The sequence below is a fragment of the Chanodichthys erythropterus genome, chromosome 6 (genome assembly GCF_024489055.1).
Source record: "Chanodichthys erythropterus isolate Z2021 chromosome 6, ASM2448905v1, whole genome shotgun sequence".
NCBI lineage: Eukaryota > Metazoa > Chordata > Actinopteri > Cypriniformes > Xenocyprididae > Chanodichthys > Chanodichthys erythropterus.
The window spans coordinates 26,695,573-26,718,593 of record NC_090226.1 but is presented as its reverse complement, the minus strand read 5'-3'; the positions used below and the strand labels follow the sequence as shown (position 1 = coordinate 26,718,593).

Sequence of the window (23,021 nt, the reverse complement as noted above, 5' to 3'; positions counted from 1 at the left end):
CATTTTTACAGAAACGGTATCACCGTGATCATTTCTGAAAGATGTTAATTTTAGCGTACACTACTATAAAAAGGCATTTAGAAATATTAACATCTTTCATGTTTCATTCATTTTTGCACGACTTGGCTTACACCATATCTAGTCTGTAGGGGTGTACGCGCCTCGATGTAATGTTCGTTTCATACATTTAAATATTTGCGAAGTTTGTTTTTTATAAAACACACGTTTTGTATTGTACATATAGCATATATCATTGGGTTGTTATTTTTTTATATTTTGATATTTTTTATTAAATCACATGAACGCATAGTTCACCCTACACCGGTAAAATAGGTTTCATCCGCATGTCCCGGAAGTTCTTTGAGGTTTTGGTGACGCTGCATTAGGCGACATGGCTCATCTCTGTAAGTGTAATTTTTGCACGTTTTCATGCTGTTATTTAAGATTTATGCTTATTAAAATACATTAAGAGTAAACAGTTATACGTTACTGATATTTTTAGGCGGTTTTAGTTAATGCAGCAATTTTATTCGAACTGTTCTTGCAGGCAGCATTCACCAGCCAGTCAGTCAGCACTTTCATTTATTCTGATATTAATACATATTAAACATGATTTTTTCTTAAATGGTGTTGTGCGTAGTATTTATCCGGAGTCAGCGTAAGTTTTATAAATGATTGATAAATTTATAGTCTCGTGAACAGTAGCAACGTAGTACTATAGCTTCTGAGTACAGTAATGTAGCACGTATAGTACACATGTCAGTTTTGGTGTTTAACTCTTAAAGTTTTCTTTTTTTGTTGCTGGGTTATAAACAGCTAAATAATGGCACTTACTCTAGGGTTCCATTTGGGAATTTTTATATTTTGATTTCTAGGCCTGGAAAGGTTATCTGTAGTGAATATACACTTTTCAACTTAAACTGAGCTGTAAAATATTGAATTGGCTAAAAATTGCTCTTTGTGAGGGCGATTTCTATAAATGTATCAAAAAAGTTATGCTTTCAGACATCCAATTTGCAGAATTTCCACTTTATTTCAAACAACCCAGCTCTTTCCACACCCACAAAATGCACCACCTTATGCTTTCCTAGCAGCCAAACGTTTCCCTTGCGTTGTAGTCTCCCTAAAATGTGTCATCATATGAACTGCATTAAGTTTGTACATGTATCCATTTGAAGGTTTGTTCAGCTTGCTGGTCCTGTCCCTGGTTATAAAGACCCAGACCCTGACGCCGTCCCATCATCTGACCACCAGCGACGTGGCCAGACTCCAGGCTGTATTGAGCCAACCCCTCACTGACCTCAAGTCCGCTTATTACTCTGTTGTTGGACTTAGCAAGTTGGGGATCTTTGTTGCAGACGCAGATGTAAGAAAAAACATCTTTCATATTGGTGAAATTTTAGTATGTCTTTTTCACTCTCTAATTTTATCTTTCCTCTCTACCTCAGGAGACATGCAGGTTTATCAAATCAAACCTAGATCCCTCTAGCATTGAGTCACTGTTTTATGCAGCAGAAGCCAGCCAAGCTCTGTCTGGATGTGAGGTAAAATACATAATCTCTCTCTTTTTGTGTCTTAATCACTGGTTGTCACAATCAGCTCCCTAGTTCAGTAGTAAGGGCACTCACCAGGGAGTTAACCATTTTAAAGGCTGTCTCAATCTCAAAATCCTAGAACATTCAGTCCCTAAAAAAAAAAATTCTACAATGTGCCACGTAACCCAGGGTGCATTAATGTTCACTATGATTCCTTAACTCGGTAGTTTCCAAACAAGGGTCGTGCCCCCTCAACATTGGGCAGGATGTGAAATAAGATTTTTAAAAATAAAAAAAATAATAAAATCCAGATTTATTTTTTCTAAATGCAAATATGTTGCAATATGTTAATTTTTTTGCAAGAAAAAATAGAGTTTTGAACATTTAAGGGATTTTAACATTTGTTTATTACCCTGTAAGTAGCTACAAATGAGTATGTAAAGCAAATAACTTTTTAAAAAATTACATGCGCAGCATGCCTCCGTCCCGCGCAATGTTCTCACCTTTTTTCCTTCTTTCTTGTTTGCATCCCTGTAATCTAAATCGGTTTAAATTGTAATAATATTTCACAATATTATTGTTTTTACTGTATTTTTAATTAAATAAATGCATTATGCAGCCTTGGTGAGCAGACGAAACTTCTTATATATTTCTTATATATTCTTTATCAACATTAAAACAAGAACTCACAATGGGTATGATTTTGTGTCAAAGATGCACAGTCAGCATCTATAAATCCAAATCCCCACTTTTACAAAGGTACATTGTCAAAAATGGTGGTAATATAGCACGATTTGCTAAGGCAGCATACTCTGCGCTCAACCTATTATATGCACGCTGCTTGTGTGGATGCAGTTTGTTTTATGATCTGTCCTGACAATAGTTATTTTTTAATTTCACAAATAAGAAGGATGAGATGAGTTAATATTACAAACTGTTTCTTTGCTTTTTTTTTTTAAGATTCTGTACTGGGCTTACAGTTCACATGTGCTGGGTACTTTGCACTGTATGTGGATGATTGTGTTTGTCCTCCACCACCAAACACCGTTTTTGATCCAGGAACCCATAAAGAAAAGAAAAAAAACTTTTAAATGAGTGCTTGAAATGCTTGTAAAATCAAAATATTTGTAGTTATAAAATTATATAATATTATTAAAAATGTAATGTGCTGTTAAACACATTATGTGATTTACTTAAAGCAAAATAAACTATTTTATATATACTACTATACACTTCAAAATGTCCAAAAAGACATGGTTAACGTAATCCTTATGAATCAAGCAGTCTTATGAATCAATGTCTTCTGAAGAGATTTATAGACCATTTGGTTGTTTGCAAACAGCGATGATGTGTTTTGTTTTCGGAGCCTACCTGGTGGCAGAAAAGGACAGTTCTGCAGTAGCTGTCTGTGGAAGCCATGGAATAAAATGATTAAAAAGGTAATTCCAAGTTTATATCTCACAATAATTCTGAGAAGAAAAATCTGAATTGTGAGATATAAACTTGACATTCTGCCTTTTTTCCTCAAAATTGCGAGTTTATTTTTCACATTTCTGACTTTTCTCAGAATTGTGATATAACCTTGCAGTTGCGAGTTATAAAGTCTGAATTGGGAAATAAATAACTTGCAGTTGTGAGGAAAAAAAGTCAAAATTGTGAGATAATGTTATAGGTTTAAATGTTATTTATTTTAAATGTTATAGGTTTAAATAATGTTTCATGCTAAAACTGTAGGGCTAGTACATTGTGCCTATGTCCATATGTGAATATTATGTAGATCTATACATCAAATTCATTCTTTATTAGTAGGGTAATGGTTGCAGGTTTCATCAGTCCAGTCTGTCAGTTTAATGGCTTGCAACCATAAATGCCTTTGTCTTAGCTTCTTCGACAATGGTATTCTGTAAAAATGAAGACCGTCTTTTTTTGTCTTCCAATTCTGAGATTCCGGGAATTTCGTTCGTTTTCCTCCATTGTTACCGCAGTTTTTCTGCCACCACAATGCACGCGCAACTGCAGTGACGAAACTGTGACATCTCCAAAATGATCTACATAAAGCTCATCAAATATGATAAACATAAAGCCCAACTATGTTTGCTTAATGCACGAGAATCAATGAGGTTTGTTTTTGTGTCACGCATGCACGTTCGCGAATACAAGTGAAATGCTCTCACTGTACAGTCCTGTAAAAACTATTGTTGCTATTTTTGATCCTGACAGATTTCTGTATCAAATGACACACGTGATTTGCTGTTGGCTACTGTGAGTGAGGACTCCACTGCATCTCAGATTCATCAGTCTGTGAGTGCTCTCAGCTCCCTTGGGCTACCTCTGGCCTCACAGGAAGTGGTCAGTGCCCTGAAAGCTCGTATCTCCAAAGAGGATAATGTCTTGGCGTAAGTACTATTGTTATTTAATGTAAATGTTATTTCCTAACATTTTGTTTTTTCTTAAGACTTTCTTTGTGGAATCTTTATTAGTTAATTCTCGAGACATATCTGATTTTCTCGCTTCCTGACAGAATCATTCTGGCACTGCAGACTGCGTCTCGTCTCTCTCAGCAAGCTGAACTCGGAGATATCCTGGAGGAGATTGAGGTGTGAGAGTGTAGCACATCATTTCTGATTTATTAGCCATGGACCAATCAGCTGTAAGCTGGAGAATAGTCTACAGAAATACTAAAAAACACTGGAGTAACACTGGAATTGCCTCTATTTATAATGTAATTCAGTTAGTATAAAAATAATTTAGTGTTATGATTATTACTGTGGGTGAATCTCACAAAACTTGTCCAGGGTCACATTTCATAACAATATCTAAAAAACATTATTAAATATTAAATATGCTTCATTATTACAATTATAAGTGCAAAATATAATTAATCTTAGTGAGATGAAATATGACCTAGAAATGTTTTTAACAATAAAACATTTTGTTAAATATTGTCACATGCTTTATGTGCTTTTTTAATTATTTTATTTATTTTTTGGATTCTGCTGTGATTTCTGTACCTTTTTTTTTTTTTTTTTTTTTTTTTGTAGGATCTGGCTGCCCGTTTAGATGATCTAGGAGGATTGTATCTTCAGTTTGAGGAGGGGCTGGAGGCCACAGCACTGTTTGTTTCCGCTGCGTATGCTCTGTCTGATCATGTGGACATGGAGCCCCCCTTGAAAGAGGTTTGGAGTTCGAAATAAATATAGAACTATGTAGAATATTTTCCTTGTACAGACGGACTGAGCTCCATAGGATTGATATCAGTGATGCACCAAAATGTTTGTCCAAAACAGCAATTTTCAATTTTGGGATTTTCAAAATGGTTTTAGATGGATGAAAACATTGACCAAAATAGTGACATTTAATTAGTACTTCTCTGATAGTGTGTTTTGACTGTGTCCATGTATATTTTATATTTCACACACTCAATGTTAATAAACTACAACAGGTAAACACGTCAGTGTGGACACTAGTGCTGGATTGACAATATTGATTTCTCAATTTTAATTGATACAGATATGCATTAAGTCTCAAGATCAATCTATTATTCTAAGCAGGTTTCTGTTAATTTATTTACAACACTTCATTAAACATATTTATCGCTCCTGCCATCCAGTAATCGCAATAAGCTTTGTGCTTTGTTACTAATATGAAACAAAGTCTCAACTTTCAAATTAAAAAAAAAAAAAAAAAAGTAGTTTTGGCATTCTTTAATATGACGTGACGGATTGCTGTAGCGCCTCAGTTCAAGCGATAACATGGATCAAGCAAATATGAACCGATCATCACTCCCTTCTTACTGCTAGTTACAGTTACAAAATAAACATAAATGAACATCAGTAGGTATGTTGAAAGAAACAGTACAGCTTACTGAAATGAATCGTGTCTTATGTAATCGGTAATCACTCAGTGTTTCAGCAATTTTAACAACTTGTATACTTGTTTAATTACCCATAAACCCATTAGTTACCTAGAAAAAATAACTCTAGAGAGGAGCATTTCAATACATATATGCACTATATTACATATTCATTATATTTTTACTTAAGCTGTTAGTGATGTCTTCATGTTTTTGAACAAGTTATTAGTTTACTGTCAATTAAAGTTTATATTTCACCAACAAATTGTAGTAAAAGCACACTTTTTACATCACAGGATCAGGTAATCCAGCTGGTGAATTCTATCTTCAGTAAGAAGTCTTGGGACTCTCTCTTAGAGGCATTCAGTGTGGCCAGTGCGGCTGCAGCGCTTTCCAACAATCGCTTCCATGTGCCTGTTATTGTCAGTGCCCAGGGCCCTGCTGCCGTATCCCACAGCCATCCCTTTCTCCAGGTAGGCCACATGTTTTTTTGTTTGTTCTTCACATTTCACAATGGACAGTTTTGTGAATTTTTCCTCAACATGCTTCCATTTGTTTCAATTTCTTCTGCCTTCGGTTCTTACTCCGGTTCAAACATATGCGGCTGTATATGTCGCATATGTTTTGTATATGCACAGTGCTTGCCATCTTGAGTAACAAAACACTACATGCTGTTGTGTTAGCCAATGTGTTAGTCGATGAAGTTAGCCAATCACAGCAGTGGCTGTTTGTTTTTGTTTCTGGAAGAAATTGAGAAATTCTTCAAAGAGAGTGAAAATGAGGAAGGAAAATGATCTTTTTTTTTTTTTTTTTTTTTGGTGCTAAAAACTTTGCAAACTTTATAAACTAACTTTGAGAAACAGTATAAAAATCTGAAACTACATTCCATGACCCCTTTAACATTTTTAAACCAAAGGCATAAAATAATATTGAAACCGAAGCACTTATGTTCAAGAAGGAGCATGAAATGTGTTGTGCACATGCTCTGCTGCCAGTAGAAAGACTTGGGGTGTGTTCACATTTGCCAGGTTTGGTTTGATTTCAAACGAACACTGGTGCAATTGCTCTGTTAGTGCGGTTCATTTGAATAAGCGCAAGCACTGCCATCCCGAACCTTTGTGTGCACCAAACAAGCAGATGAGCCCCCTGAAATGGTGGGTCTTGGTCCACTTCCAAACGAACTCTGGTGCAGTTTAACTGAAATATGAACGTAACAAAGACATTTAAACAAACTAAAAACCAGACATCATGTTGTCACATGATTTAATGCTGAAAAGGACAGAATGCCCAATAATACCATTACAGTTTAGTACAGGCATCGGAACTGCATCTGTTTGCAGCAGATCTTTGTTTGCATGTGTAACAGAGGGATTCCTGGCTCAGTTTTGACTCCTTTACATATTTACTAAGTTCTTTGTAAGTTCTCAGCTGGTAAAAATACCCTAATGTGCACACACATACAACGAGTGCATTTAGCCCATTTAGCATTGTTTTGGATGTTCAGTAAGTTCCAACGCAAAATATACAGCACATGGCTTTTTTGGTTTGTTTGTTTTGTATCTTTAGGTTCGGTGTTCAATGACAGTGTTAACACCAAGCCAACCTAAATGTATCATTTTCTTTTTTGGTCTGGACCAAGAGAACCAAGAGAACCGAACTACAAGTGTGAACTACAAGTGTGAACACACCCTTGCTTTTTAAAGGTGCCCTAGAACTTTTTTTTAAAAAGATGTAATATAAGTCTAAGGTGTCCCCTGAATGTGTCTGTGAAGTTTCAGCTCAAAATAGCCCATAGATTTTTTTTTATTCATTTTTTTAACTGCCTATTTTGGGGCATCATTATAAATGAACCGATTCAGGGCTACTGCCCCTTAAATTCTCGTGCTCCACGCCCACGGAGCTCGCGCTTGCCTTGAACAGTGCATAAACACAGTTTACACAGCTAATATAACCCTCAAATGGATCTTTACAAAGTGTTCGTCATGCATGCGGCATGCATGCGTCAGATTATGTGAGTATTGTATACTGTTATATTGTTTACATTTGATTCTGAATGAATTTGAGGCTGTGCTCCGTGGCTAATGGCTAATGCTACACTGTTGGAGAGATTTATAAAGAATGAAGTTGTTTATGAATTATACAGACTGCAAGTGTTTAAAAATGAAAATGGCGACAGCTCTTGTCTCCGTTAATACAGTAAGAAACGATGGTAACTTTAACCACATTTAACAGTACATTAGCAACATGCTAACGAAACATTTAGAAAGACAATTTACAAATATCACTAAAAATATGATATCATGGATCATGTCAGTTATTATTGCTCCATCTGCCATTTTTTGCTATTGTTCTTGCTTGCTTACCTAGTCTGATGATTCACCTGTGCAGATCCAGACGTTAATACTGGCTGCCCTTGTCTAATGGCTTTCATAATGTTGGCAACATGGGCTGGCATATGCAAATATTAGGGCATACACCCCGACTGTTACGTAACAGTCAGTGTTATGTTGAGATTCACCTGTTCTTCAGAGGTCTTTTAAACAAATTAGATTTATATAAGGAGGAGGAAACAATGGAGTTTGAGACTCACTATGTTATTTCCATGTACTGAACTCTTGTTATTTGACTATGCCAAGATAAATTCAATTTTTCATTCGAGGGCACCTTTAAAGGGCATTTACCAAACTCAGACCTCTTTCAGTTGTCTGGTCTCATGATAAGTCTTGATAAAATCATACTGAGGTTTGTTTTTCCCAATTTCTATACCAGTAATCTTTTTTTTTTTTTTTTTTTTTGCTCTGAGATGATCTGTACTGTCTCTGTTTGTCAATGCAGCTTCAGGTGACAGATGTCTTGTGCCAGCCACTCATATCAGCCACTGTGCTAGTGGAGTCCGCCAGTGTTGTGACCTCAAAATCTGCCATCCTAAGTCAGGCACCATTCACCCTCAGAGAGTATGTGCAATGTGGACACTTTAAAATTATGGATATTGCTTGTTCTAGAGTTATTAAAATACCAAACACAAGCTAAACAGTTGATATCAGTGAAATGTCTAGTATTTATACCAATACCAGTGATTTAGCCATACAATTTTGAAACTACAGCAAAACTATGCTATTGAACATACTTCTTTAAAGTTAAAGAATAAGTGTGCCCAAAAATGAAAATGTCATAAATTAAGTTTCGTTCATTTTCGGAACTCAAATCAAGATACTTTTTTTAATATTCTCATATAATTTTTGGCCATCCATTGAAAGTCTGTGCAGTCAAGCTTTGAAAAGTTCTTAAAGACATTGTAAAGTAATCCATATGAATCAAGAGATTTATTGATTTATATTTATTGTTTATACTATATTTATATTATTAAAACTATTTAAATGTATAGTGTGCATAGTGCTTGAATATTTTAGATTGCTGAGTAAGTTACCTGGAAAACAAGAACATTTACAATGGGGGAAAAAAGTACACATTACATTTTTTCTTTTACTGATACAGTAGACTGCTATCCTTATATTTCATTTTATATTTTAGTATGTTAACATAATACCACTACTTTTGACCTCATTAAATCATTTAATTGTAAAGATTTCAAAATTATGGATTAGTAATGCAATAATAATTGGTGTTTTTAAAAGACCTTTTCTCTGTTTCACAGTGGGGTTTTTGAGCTGAATTTCATGGACAACCAACCAGCGAGTGGCTACTATCAGTTCTCTGTTGTCATTGCCGGTGACAGCCGATTTGTTGCCAACCATGTTGAGGTACTTGACTGAATCTTTGTTGCATACTATGAAAGAAAAAAAAAAATTTAGTTGTTTGTATCTGTTTAGCTTGTGTGTCGTGTCTTGTCATGACTACTCATAATTCACACATTCAGGTCAAAGAGTTGACCTCAGCCTTTAACTCTTAATTGTTGCAGTGAATTGTGATTCATTTCCTTATTCACATGTTTAATTGGTCAAGCGAGCGTTCATTCACATTGAAGCCATGTAAAGAATAATTACACTGACTGTTCAGTGCACGGTTATAAGGTCAAGAGCATGTCACAGTTGCTGTGGAGATTTTCAGAAGTCATAGACCTCTTTAACTGAACAAAGCAAAAAAAAGACACAATTACTGTAATTACTGTATTTTTTCTTTCTAACAGCATATTCGCATGTCGAATGTGCATTTAAATGTGTTACAATAATTTATTCGTTTTGTGTAATTTTTAAAGCCTAAGATTGAAACTTTTTTGATTTACTTTCTCAGCTCAAAGTAAAGGTCTCTACCCGGGTTGCAATCAACAACATGGATTTGTCTGTGGTGGACAAGGATCAGAGCATTGGCCCCAAAACCACAAGGCAAGATTAGCATTTATCAAGCACTATGTCATTAATTTTCACTTTATTGTAAAACTGTGCCAACATGTATGCCAAATTCTGTGTTTCAGAGTGGAATATCCAACTAAAGCCAAAGCGTCTTTTATGGCGGACAGTCATCAAAACTTTGCCATGACGTTCCAGTTAGTTGATGAGACCACAGGAGTGGAACTCACCCCTCATCAGGTGATTACAACCAAAATTAGTATTTTATGTTGAGCTTGTATTTTTTACCTTATTATTATTAATGTTGTTATTATTATTATTATTATTATTATTATGATAATTGACCCTTCACAAAGACCCGCCTCCCTTAGTTACTGTTGCTTTGTCCGACAAGCCATGGCGCTGTCAGAGTAAAAAATACATCGCAAAGAGGACACTGACAACACATCGACAGACAAGACAGAGCAGGTTACTTATGATATTAAACAAAGGCCCAGCTTTCAAATGTGTAATTTTTAAAAAAATTTGAAGAATAAAAAAACGTTTTGTGGCTCTTTAATGTGTCGTGACAGATTGCTATAACGCCTCAGCTAAAGCGGCTTGTGAACCATTCATCTCTTCCTAATAGTTCATTTATAGCATCAAATAAACATGAATGAACATGAGAAGGAATGTTGTTTCAAACGCGAAAAGATGTAAATACACACCATTTTTCAAGTTTAAGTCCACAGAGGTTAATCTTCTAACTCCTGACTGCTTTGTCAGACAAAATGGTGGATTCGACGTTATGATTGGTTAGATCGCGTGTCAATCAAACTCCCGGTGAAGGGTCAGTTGCAGCCCAAGCATTTTTGTCCATTGCTTGTCAACTTTAGAGTGCACAAATACTTTTCTTACAGTTTGGGATAACCCTGTAACAGAACGAAGTATAGCTTTCAAATCGTGCAGGCATGCATGTCAGACAGATGGAGATCAACAGAGAAATTAACGCAATAATTTTGATTAAAATATGCATATAATGTATGAAAGAAATTATATGATATATTATAGTCTTTTACATTTAGGCCATATAGAAATAATAAATTATGTTAATGTTACTTTTTTCAGAGGACTGAATGTGTGTTCTTACTGAAAATTCCAACAAAATAATAATTTTTTTGTTTTTAAATGATCAGTAAGAAATCCGACTGGCTGGTAATGTTAACGGGCTAGACAATGATGAGTTAATAATGTCAGTTTCTAAAAAAATGCATCTAGTCCAACATTAGGCTGAAGTATTTGTAAAATTAATTGTTGGATCCATAACCTCAAATAGGGGTGTGTCATTGATTCAGCCCATGTCATCAAAATCAAAAACATTCTTTGTTCTCAGACCTTTGTGAGGTTACACAACCAGAAGACAGGTCAGGAGGTTGTGTTTGTGGCTGAACCTGACAGTAAGAACTTGTATAAGTTTGAGCTGGACACAGCTGAAAGAAAGACAGAGTTTGACTCCATCTCTGGCACCTATGCTCTGTACCTGATGGTGGGAGATGCTACGCTGGAGAACCCTATTTTGTGGAATGTGGTAAGGTAGTTGTTATCAATAGAGAATGCTGGGATCTTGAAGTAAACTTTTCTAAGACCTTTATTTTTGTCTTTTTTTTTTTTTTCTGACATGTTTGGAAATTAAGCTGTTGAATTGTTACAAAGACATGGATTTAGTATTTGAAATGACTTTAAATTCTTCTCAAAGGCTGATGTTGTGCTGAAGTTTTTGGATGAAGAGGCACCTTCAACAATTCAGGCTAAAACATTGTACACACCCAAACCAGAAATCCAGGTAAGCACTCCAGTGACCGGAACAGCATCGCAATAAATGTTGTGCCTCTAGGGCTTGGCGATATATTGGATGTCTCATTATTACCAACACGTATAAATAAGAGATTCATTATGCAGCATAGACAGCTTTTTTGATTATAACAGGACTCGCAAGAGTGCTCAGTCGGTAAGTTCACTCTGAACTGAAATGATTGACTGCTTCAGTGATTTATAAATGGAGAAATTACTTTCTGTATATAACCCATTCACATTTAGAGTCAAAGATTTTTGTTCATGCTACTAAGTACACACTGCAAAGATGTGGGATTGAATCCAAAATTGCAATGACCATACCAAAGGCAGGGGCAAAAAATCTAATTTGTCAAAATAGATCTGTACATTAAGTCTTGGAATGCAGATCTGCCACTTGTTCTTTTATGTATAATGCATTTCTTTGTTCTTCATTTTATTAATGTTTACATGACCTTTTTAAAGCATTGTTTACTTAGTGTAACTATGCCGATTTTCAGTCTGCTTTGTATTGTTACAGTGTAGGTAGTATGTGTAAATGAACAATGTTTGAATATGAAGTTCGTGTGTTCATGTCCTCATTGTGAGACGGCAAGCGCTGAAAACACCAACAGCATCACACATGCTTCAGTATGTGTGTAGTATTCACACTGAAACACACAGAACATGGACAATTTAGATTTCAATAGTATTTCTTTTGAGCTTTAATATTTATCATGATATAGATTAGTGTCTATGTGATTCATTCAACAGCCTTACTTTTGATTTATATTTCCAAAAATTGCCAAATTCCATGACTTTCCACTTTGTTACTGGATCCCGTCCATGTTTTCTACATCGTAGAAATCATAGGACTCTACATGGTATTTGCCATGTTAAAAAGAGATAGTTGTGTTGGTTATTTATAAGAGATGCACCGATACAACTCAGTTGCCCAGAATTGCAAGATAAAATTTTTCCCCAGAATTGCAAGATAAAATTTTTCCCCAGAATTGCAAGATAAAAACTCGCATTTGCATGATATGAAGTCATAATTGCGAGATATAAAGTTGCAATTCTGACTTTTTTCCTCAGAATTGTGAGATATAAAGTCACAGTTGCATCTTATAAACTCACAATTCTCAAAAAATGTTAGTCTTTTTCCTCTCACATTTGGATATAACACGCAATTCTGACAAAGTAAGAATTGTGAGATTTAAACTCGCAATTGCGAGTTATAAAGTCAAAATTGTGAGATATAAAGAGAGAAACTCCCAATTCTGACCTTTTTTCTCACAATTGTGAGTTTACATCTTGCTATTTTGAGAAAAAAAAAATCAGAATTGTGAGAAACTCGCAATTGCGAGGGGAAAAGTCATATTTGTGAGAGAAAAAGTTGCAAGTCATTTTTTTTTTTTTTTTTAATTTCATGGTGGAAACAAGCTTCCATAGTTAAATGACATTGTTCACAAGCTGAAACGCAGATTGAGCAATTACATGAGACATGATACATTTCAGTAAGTTGTACTGTATCTTTCACTTGATGTTCATTCATGTTTAATTTGTGCTATGCCACATGCTCTCTGCTGCCGTTTGAACCAAGGCACTCCAGTGATCCGTCACATTACATTTAAGAACTTCAAAATGCCTTTTTTTTTTGGCAGAATTTGACAGATGAGTCATTGTTTCTTGTCAGATGTAACAAAGCTTTTCAAATAATGTTAGGTGTAGGAGGAAAAATTGCGGACCTGCCAACCCTGTTTTGAACTATGGGTGATTCATAGCCTTAAAAAGAGCCTGCATTATCATTGCTATTTTTTAACTGTTTATGCGTTATTGTCGCATCCTTTTCATTACAGAAAATAGGAACATACCAAATGATAAAAAATTCTGGCATCCATGTAAATTTGTATTAGTAATTTAATTAGTTTGGTTAAACTAGAACAATGTAAAATAAAAGCATTCTCATTAGTAGTGTCAGGCCATTGTTTGTAGGTAGATATTGTTGTTTCTTTATGTACTGCTAATTTTTGTGGTATCTGTTTCCTTTGATTAAACATTTTGAATTTAATTGACCTATAATAATTGTTTAAAATGATGGTCCCTCATAGAATATCAGAGCACATATACTTAAATATTGATATGTTAATAGAAAGGTTAAAACATATCAGTATGTATTTTTTAAATTATCACAGTCCTGTTTGTCACCTCATTTCTGTTCTTTTTATTAATACTATTGTTTATACAGCATCTGTTCAGAGAGCCAGAGAAGAAACCACCCACAGTTGTATCCAACACATTTACTGCCTTGGTCCTCTCTCCATTTCTGCTCTTGCTCATACTGGTAAGGACCTTGTGATCCATTATTATGAGTACATCTAAAAATTGACTTAAATTAAATCTATGTAAGTTAATGTTGTGATATGTCACCTTTCTATGTATTAAGTCTACCATTCTTAAACTTAAAAAAAATGTCTCTCTCTCATATTCAGTGGTTTAAACTTGGAGCCAATATCTCAAACTTCACACTGTCACCCAGCACTATTCTCTTCCACATAGGCCATGCAGGTAAGTTGACTGACTTTTACTACAAAACACTCAGTAGTATTTCAGTGTGATCAATAAAGTCAATAGAGTGCAGCAGTAGGTTTCAGTACAAATCTAATTTTCTTCATAGAAAAATTGAATTTCCTTTTACAATGACATAAGTGTTTTTTTTTTTTTTCCTTCAGGACCCATTATTTTTACATTAGACATTAGGTCAAGATCTAGCAAGATCTATTGAAAAATAAGTTTAGCATACAAATATAAACAAAAATGTCCTCAGAATCAAATATTTTAATTGGGGCTATTGATTTTAAATGACTTTAAAGGTGCCATCGAACGTTTTTTTAGAAGATGTAATATAAGTCTAAGATGTCCCCTGAATGTGTCTGTGAAGTTTCAGCTCAAAATACCCCATAGATTTTTTTGTAATTAATTTTTTAATTCGATTTATGCTTCTGCCCCTTTAATTCTCGAGCTCTCCGCCCACGGAGCTCGTGCTTGCCTTAAACAGTGCATAAACAAAGTTTACACAGCTAATATTACCCTCAAATGGATCTTTACAAAGTGTTCGTCATGCATGTGTCAGATTATGTGAGTATTGTATACTGTTATATTGTTTACAGTTTGAGGCTGTGTTCCGTGGCTAACGGCTAATGCTACACTGTTGGAGAGATTTATAAAGAATGAAGTTGTTTATGAATTATACAGACTGCAAAAAGACTGTTTAAAAATGAAAATAGCAACGGCTCTTGTCTCCGTGAATACAATAAGAAACGATGGTAACTTTAACCACATTTAACAGTACATTAGCAACATGATAACGAAACATTTAGAAAGACAGTTTACAAATATCACTAAAAATATCATGATATCATGGATCATGTCAGTTATTATTGCTCCATCTGCCATTTTTCGCTATTGTTCTTGCTTGTTTACCTAGTCTGATGATTCGGCTGTGCACATCCAGACGTTAATACTGCCTGCCCTTGTCTAATGCCTTTCATAATGGTGGGAACATGGGCTGGCATATGCAAATATTGGGACTGTTACGTAACAGCCGGTGTTATGTTGAGAGTCGCCTGTTCTTCTGAGGTCTTTTAAACAAATGAGATTTATATAAGAAGGAGGAAACAATGGAGTTTGAGACTCACTGTATGTCATTTCCTTGTACTGAACTCTTGTTAATTAACTATGCCAAGATAAATTCAATTTTTACATTTCAAATTTTATCACCTTTAAATAAGTGTTCAGTGATTAATCATGCTGAAACTTATAACCATATTTAAACATTAATTATACACATGCTTCTGAGAGAAATTTTAATAGACTGTTTTTTGTTTTTTTCACTTGCAGCTATGTTGGGTCTGATGTATGTGTACTGGACTCACTTAAACATGTTCCAGACTCTGAAGTATCTGGCTATTATAGGCAGCCTCACATTCCTGGCTGGGAACCGCATGCTGGCACAGAAAGCTGTGAAAAGGTATATCAATCCATATTTTAAACATTTTCAAAAACCCATTTGTGGATTGAAAAGCTTGTTCTTTCAAACTGATGTTTCCTCTAATGTCCTTTTGTCGGAACCATCATAGTGCAATTTTACGAGTTGTTAAAGTCTTACTGCCTTGAAATGCACAGCATTATTCAATGTGTTGACATTTTTTGCACTGAAACAGGAAGTCAGGGGCATAATGAGTGGCTCATCCCCTATAAAAAAAAAAGGGCTAGTAGTGTTTTGTTTAGATCCCAGCCTGGCAAAGCCACATTTGACAGCTTGTGATAGCCATAGTATTACAGTTATATATGAAATTGTTACTACAATAAAACAACGATAATTTTTAATAAGGCTGATGTTGCTTCATTTGAAAAGCTTGTCAATTATATTGGTGTTATCTCTTCTACTTGTCAGTGCTGTTTCTAATGCCAAGGCTTTTGATATGCATTGTCATCAGCCAGAAAACTACTTTCTCTCAATATAGCATTTATACTTGCATGGCGACAAGTCTACGTAAAAGCAGCATATAATAAAGCAATATGCAAAAACTATGTGCATTTTTTACTAGGGGTGCAATGGTTCTCGGTAAAAAATCGAACCGTACCATTCTCCACTTACGGTTCGGCATGCGCTTGCACCGCGGTCCATCACGAATGACAACGCATCTATAGGCTAATATAGTTTGTTTAAAATAACAACGTGGAAAACAGACAGACAGAGTTCAGATAATGTATGTTTCAGTCGATGAATGCGCATTCTGGCTCCCCAAAACGTTACAACAACAATAATCACTTGTAAACTTTGTTCACTTCGAGTGCCGTATGCTCTAATGTCCTGTCATCACCCAGGTGTTAATAGCCAACGAGCGCAGGTGAGACCTGAACAGCACACTTTGCTATCTGTGTTTAAACTAAACTCATTTAAGCCTTGCTGATTTAAACATTTAAGATCAAGACGCGAAAGAGAAGATTTGTGTGTGCACTCATCTGAAGCGCGCACAAACTTATTTCAGACAGCGAGCAAATGACTTCTCTTTCAAGTCTTGCGCTTCAGCGGACAAATTCATACAAAAATTATCAACATGCTCATCTTGGCGAGTATCCTAGCAAACATAGTCAGTTATAAGTGAACATATAATAGTTGAGAAAGACAACGCATGTGTAACAGAATATGTGCATGTCTTAAAGGGAAAAAAACTATTCCTGCTGCCTGTGTTTTTAATGTTAAATCAAACAACAAATTATAAATCACTCACTGCTCTTGACTGAATAGCTTTTGTAACTTCAATAATGATTAATTTTTATTTAATTTATACAGTGAAGATAATATGCACTGTTATTTTATATTTGATTACTTTATCCATTTTCTGTACCTGAAAACTACTGTTAGATACCTGAAAAAAAAACCTGAAAAGCACTGTTTATTTTATTTGAATATTTGCTCTATTGTATTTATTTGTGATGTTGCTTGTAGTTTATTATTTATTTTATTTTTTGAAAGTAGTCTATTATGAAAGAAGCCTATTTTCTCTGAACATAGCACATACCGAGCCGTACCAAAACCGTGACCCTTAAACCGCGATATGAACCGTGAGCAATTTGAACCGTTGCATCCCTATTTTTTTTTAATAATACATTTGAATGCATCAAAAATACTACAAGACATTTCTATGAACAAATGAACCTGTTTGGATCATAAAGCTAGTCTTATGCACAGTCTTTAGGAACCTTATTGGTGTTGTTTAATTATATATCGCCATCAATATCATTATGAATATATTGTTAATAGTTGATATGGCCCAGCCCAATTTCTGACATATTAAAATTAGAGGCTTAATTTCTCTCTGCCTCTCGTGTGTCTTCACTCTGAACATTTTGCTAAACTTGTGGGTGTGTTGCCGTCTTTGTAGTGTGTGCTTGGTTCGCTCAGAAGTGGTTTCCTCTTATCATTTTCTGTCTTTTGGGACTAGATTAATTTCACAAATTTAGAATCTACCTCCATGAGTATGACCTGATAATTAACAGTTTTTCACTTTCAATTAATCTTTAGTGCCTTCAGAGAGACCATAGGGAGAACATAAGTGCCCATTCAGAGTTTAGTTTTAAGTGTTTAGTGTTTTATTTTTTTCCAGGCACAGTTCTGTACAGCAAGAATGGCTTTATAGAAGGGTTTGACTTCTGCTTGTCTAGAGTTTCATCTCTTTCCCAAAGGGACATTCATGCTGGCCTTAGTGACAGTTGATAAAAGTTCCTCCAATGTCAGGGAAGCTTATCCATCTGTAGTCAAGTTTAGGCTTCTTATTTTTTACTGCCAGTGTCACTAGTTTGCAGGTTTTCAAAAGTTATGGCCAGTTACACAGCCCACCAAAATTATTGGGGCATGCCTAATATGCCTAATAGCAACCAGCAGTACAGTGACCTGGTAATTGCCAGCGTTAAAGGTGTGTGTGATGGGGCATTAAGAGCATTCACATCAAGCACAATAACTATAACCATAAAGTTTTAATAAACATTCTGATTATTTGAGAATAGGGAAGTCCACACCACAGCTATAACAGATAAAGAAACAAAGGAACAATGTCATTGGAATCACTTTGAGAGCTTTTTTTTTTTTTTTTTTTTTTTCAGCTGATTAACCATGAAAACTTTGACCATTAGCTGTAAAAGCCAATCAGAATCCAACTGGCTTTAAATAGCTCAAGCATTTAAAGCAGCAGATGACAACATAGCAGCGTACGTTTATGATAACATTATCATCTGCTGGTGTGGATGCTAATATAGTTATTGTGTTTGTTTCTTTAACCCTTCTGCGTTTTTCCATTCCTTCTCTTTGTTTACCCTTCCTTTAGGATTGCTGCAGAACAAAGTAGTAGGTTGGCAAAGTATAGGAGTCTGCGGTAAATGCCTGTATGTTATTCAAAAAGAAATGCCAGTCTTCAGGCTGAAGTAAGGCTTGCTGTTTCCACCTGTGCATCCCATAATACTGCATCAACATTTCCATGGCAATACCTACTGCATGGCTGTGTCGGTGTGTTTGTGAAGTGAAGCTCACAACCTCCTCTGAAACATTACGACCATTTGTGACTGTCAAGCCATATTTTTCATGTCATGCTATTTATTGATCAGAGTGTTGTGATCACTTGTTGTTTTGTACGCTTGTTTCACTTCATTAGTGTGTGCATTGACAGACCGCTAAACTATGGTTCAGGCCATGTGTGATAAATTGCTTGATCTGAGATTTGATATTTATTTAGTCCCAAAGTCTTTTTGTCACTGTGAAAGTTACTCAGTTGTGGAATTGCCTGATTAAAGTTCTGCTTGAGCAACTACTCTGCAAACTCTAAGGAGCAAATTCACTAAACTATTGTTTTCAGTGCAAGCATGACTTCTTTCTACACTTTAAAGCCTAACAGTCAAAATACTAAATGAAACAAGTTGATTTTCCTCAAATATTACTTAAAGAAAAAAATGTGAACTCGATAACTAGTTATATTAAGCTGAACTACAGCAGATTTCTAGTTCCCGGCATGCTTTGCTTCTGACTGTTAATGGAGAGTAAATGTTAAAATTAAATATTACTGTGTTTGGGGTGATCTGATCCTTAAAGGTGGGGTAAAGCCCTATTCGGACTGGAATATCACTCGAGGTCTGTCATTTCATGTATCGATTCGGACAGGACTAACATCTCCGCGTTTATCACAGATGGGAGTGTGCGTGTTCTAGATGTGGGCGTTACAGAAACTCACATGCTGTATTTACATGCATCATTTATGGTGTATATATCTTTTAATCCATTTTTTATCGATACAATTTTAATCTATTATTAAAACCCTATTTAAATAAACTTTACGAGTTGTACAAGTGGCTGTTTATAATAAACCCACAAATGTGAGCACTGAAATCTAGTATCTTACTCTTCCTTATTTGACACTGAAATTAAAATGGTCCGCCTTTACAATTTCCGCAATTTGTCTTGATTTGTTAGTTTTATCATTTATTTATTTCGTTGGATAGGCCTACTATCTATATTGAAATTAAATTAAACATTTCTGTTTTGGCCGTTACTATTGTCTTGAAGAGTAAAGCTTAGATCAGTGATTGGCCAAATGTTATTAACCATATTTTGCTTTATTTACAAAGCAATGGCTGTGCACACTTCTCTTTGTTACTTTTATCATCACTGTAGTACATGCAAATGTGCTTGTGGTATTGCTAACTAGCCATTTATGGTAAAAGATAGAAGTTCATTTAAAGATTCTGATTTGAATGGTTTAATGAAATTTAAGTTTCAGCTACACAAAGTATTTAATTTTAATATTATGTGGAATCAATTGGAGCAAATTTACACTGCTCGTAAACATTAGTTTTTAAACTTAAATGGTTTAGGCCATCTTTTTCCTTAAATGGTTTGAGTTCCTTGACTCATTGAGTTTTACAGTGTATGGAAATAAGGGGCATCATAGAATATACTGGATTCACAAATGGCAGCGCTTTTTCTCTGGCACAATTAACACATGTACCATTGTACCATGTAAATGAAATTGTTGTTTTCTGGTGCAAAGGGTTCTCAACTGGTTTTACTCTGAATATGACAATATAACAATTTGGTAACTATCTCTTTTGAAATTAAATTTTAAATAATGAATTTGTACTAAATATCAGCCTTTAAAATGGAAAAAAAGTGTTTCAATCTTTTTAAAAGTTAATAAATCTATTTATTTAGCACAATTATATGCTTGGATGTGTTTATTATCAGTATTTAGCATGTGATGCTGTACAGTTCCATTAAAGTATGCTAGATCAGAGTAGTCTGAATTCTTCTCTGCCTTGCACTGAACTGGTCTGCAAGATGAGGAATTGCATTGTGAAAATTGTTTAGTGTTTGCACCAATAGCTGATTTGCATAGGTTTTTGAATCAAGTGCTGCACTGTAGACACGGTGCATGCTAATAGACAATGCTCAATGCATTAATTTTTTTCTTTGTGAATACCCTCTAAAAGTTGTTTTGAATACTGAGTGGATTGGTCATGATTTCATGTTCATGAGAGAAGTTGTGCAATATTGCTCCATTTAAAATAATTTTCTTTTACAGCGCTTGCAATGCAGCACGATATAGACATTTTTCAAGCTTTTTGTTTAGGGTTTGATAATCTCCCATTTACTTAGAATTTAACATTCAAAATACAAACCAACATTCAAATACAAATATCATCTGGATATTTGCATACTGTGTAGTGATTCTTTTTAAGAATATGGCAATATTTAATATGGCATTGCAGAAGAACCAAAGTTTAAAACCTAAGCACACCTTAAACTTCAAAAATGTTTTGTTGCCTTGCAAGCACTGCTATTCCTTCAGGAAAAACAAATCTAATCTTAATCAGAACGTAATGCTCTCTCTCTTTCAGACTTGAAAGAAAATGATGCTGGCAAAATCAAGAGAAGATCACCATGGACGCTTCATAATCATGTTTTTGTTTTTTGTTTTTTTTTTAGAAATTTGGGAACAGAAGTATTGGTGGTGGTTTAAAAGAGAAACAAAGGTGCAGGCTGAAATGTTTTGAAATTGTCAAAAATACAAATTGAAAGTGACAAAATTAAGAAATGTTTGTTTTTTTTTTCCTGAAAACAAAGCACTGTAAGATTAATGATACTTTGAGGATATGTGATGATTGTTGCTTGTACATTCTTGTTTGGTAGTAATGCAAATTTAAATTTGTGATGTTTACTGTTGTTTTCTCTCTTCTTTTTGGTTCATTTTTTGTTTTTGAATACAAATTCCTGTCCTCAGATTTTTGTAATGAATAGTGAAGCATGTTCCTGTTGGGAGCAAGAGGTTTTCTTTGTCATCAAGCATTGTCGAATCATTCTCCCAGTCATCACCACACAGATGGCTAACACAGTGGGGTTTTTTTTAAATTAATAAAACAATGAAAACAAATGTGCTTATTCTAGTGTGTTTTTTGTTTGTTTGTTTGTTTTTTAGGTGCCAATACTGGTTTTCAGAGAGCAGTGTGGCAGATATGCTACCACTCAAAAGTCATTCTTTACTATTCTATAATGTAGAAAACGCTCATTTAACTCATCAAAAGTATGAAATGGAAGTATAGGGAAGGAATTATTTAGTGACCAAAACATGATAAATGAAAGATTCATGCCAATTAGAATTTAAGCCTGAGATTCAAGCCACGTTTCAGCGTAGATTAAGCCACTTTTGCAGGTAGTCCAAAATGCAGCTGCTAGGATGCTGACAGGGATGTAAAAACGAGCATATTACCCACATTTTATCTTCCCTTCACTGGTTGGCAGTAAGTTTCCGAGTAGAATTATTATTTTTTTGTTTGTTTTCAAATCTTTAAATAGATTGGCGCCACCTTACCTTGCAGAACTTTTAAAACGGCATACATCTACTAGATCTCTTAGGTCCTCTGATCAGTTGCTTTGATTGTTCCCAGGTCTAGATTAAAACTCAGGGTTGACCAGACCTTCTCGGTAGCTGCACCTAGACTGTGGAATCTTTTACCCTTGTATGTTAGAGCAGCTCCTACTATATAGTTTTAAAACTCTGTTAAAAATGCATTTATTATCTCAGGCTTTTAATTCTACTGGGTATTGAGGCATGTTTTACTCTAATGTCCACTATGATTTTGAACACCACTAGAATACACACTATATAAGGGTATGGGGGAGATTTTGGACATAGCCCTATTGTGCAAGTGGTGTGCTCTCCATGGCCTCACTTGGCCCATTGCCCTAATTGGTGGTACACTTGTTGCATTCAATTGTACCTGGGAAACTCATTCTTCCAAGTCAGACTCAAGTCAAGTCACTTTTATTTATATAGCACTTTGTACAATACAGATTGTTTCAAAGCAGCTTTACAGTATATAGCAGGAAAAATATTCAATGATGCAAAAAAAAGTTCAAATTGGCTATAAAGCCACTCTACAAAAAAATGGTGTAATTGTTCAGCTGAAGTCAGTTCAGTGTTGATTCAGTTCTGTTGTAAAGATCATCAATTACTTAATTAGTTTATTTCATATATAAGTCAGTTCTGCAGAAAACAGTGTTGGCAATGGTTCTACGATCAATTTAGGCTTACGTGCTTTTGGGAAACAGTTCAGTTTAATCATGTACATCAGTTGTATATAAATCATTTAAGTTACACAAACAATTTGCCAAAATGTAGAGAGATGTTATGTCCCTTTTTTATCTAGTGACAAAACATTACAAGCTGTTTAACGTGTAAAATTTAATTAAAATTAAAAATTAAATAAAAAATTAAAACATGATCCCATGATGGGAACCCCTAAAAGTTTCTATATATGAAGCACCTAATAGAACCCTTTCTATATAGAACTTTTATTCTAAGAGTGTGGTTTGGGATTAAACAATTTTTTAGTGAACCAATTAATTAGTCTCAAAATGAATTTAGATAGTTCCCCTGACACTGACTTTTCTGTTTTTGTGTCACA

General features: G+C 34.9%; 1 protein-coding gene across 2 annotated transcripts; it reads left to right on the top strand.

Moving 5' to 3' along the window:
• The first annotated feature begins 299 nt into the window (after window positions 1-299).
• On the top strand, window positions 300-21,478 carry LOC137021689 (dolichyl-diphosphooligosaccharide--protein glycosyltransferase subunit 2-like). 2 transcript variants are annotated; one of them, XM_067388503.1, is made up of 17 exons: window positions 300-404; window positions 1,179-1,366; window positions 1,449-1,544; window positions 3,756-3,931; window positions 4,057-4,132; window positions 4,577-4,711; window positions 5,685-5,861; window positions 8,224-8,342; window positions 9,044-9,149; window positions 9,640-9,731; window positions 9,821-9,935; window positions 11,068-11,262; window positions 11,431-11,517; window positions 13,753-13,848; window positions 13,997-14,072; window positions 15,405-15,534; window positions 20,955-21,478. In XM_067388503.1, exons 1-17 carry the CDS (start codon window positions 392-394, stop codon window positions 20,968-20,970), a joined length of 1,893 nt encoding a protein of 630 aa, XP_067244604.1. In that variant the 5' UTR covers window positions 300-391; the 3' UTR covers window positions 20,971-21,478. The 2 variants fall into 2 exon arrangements, with proteins under 2 accessions (XP_067244604.1, XP_067244603.1); XM_067388502.1 differs by lacking the exon at window positions 20,955-21,478 and adding an exon at window positions 18,395-20,232.
• The last annotated feature ends 1,543 nt before the right edge of the window (window positions 21,479-23,021 follow it).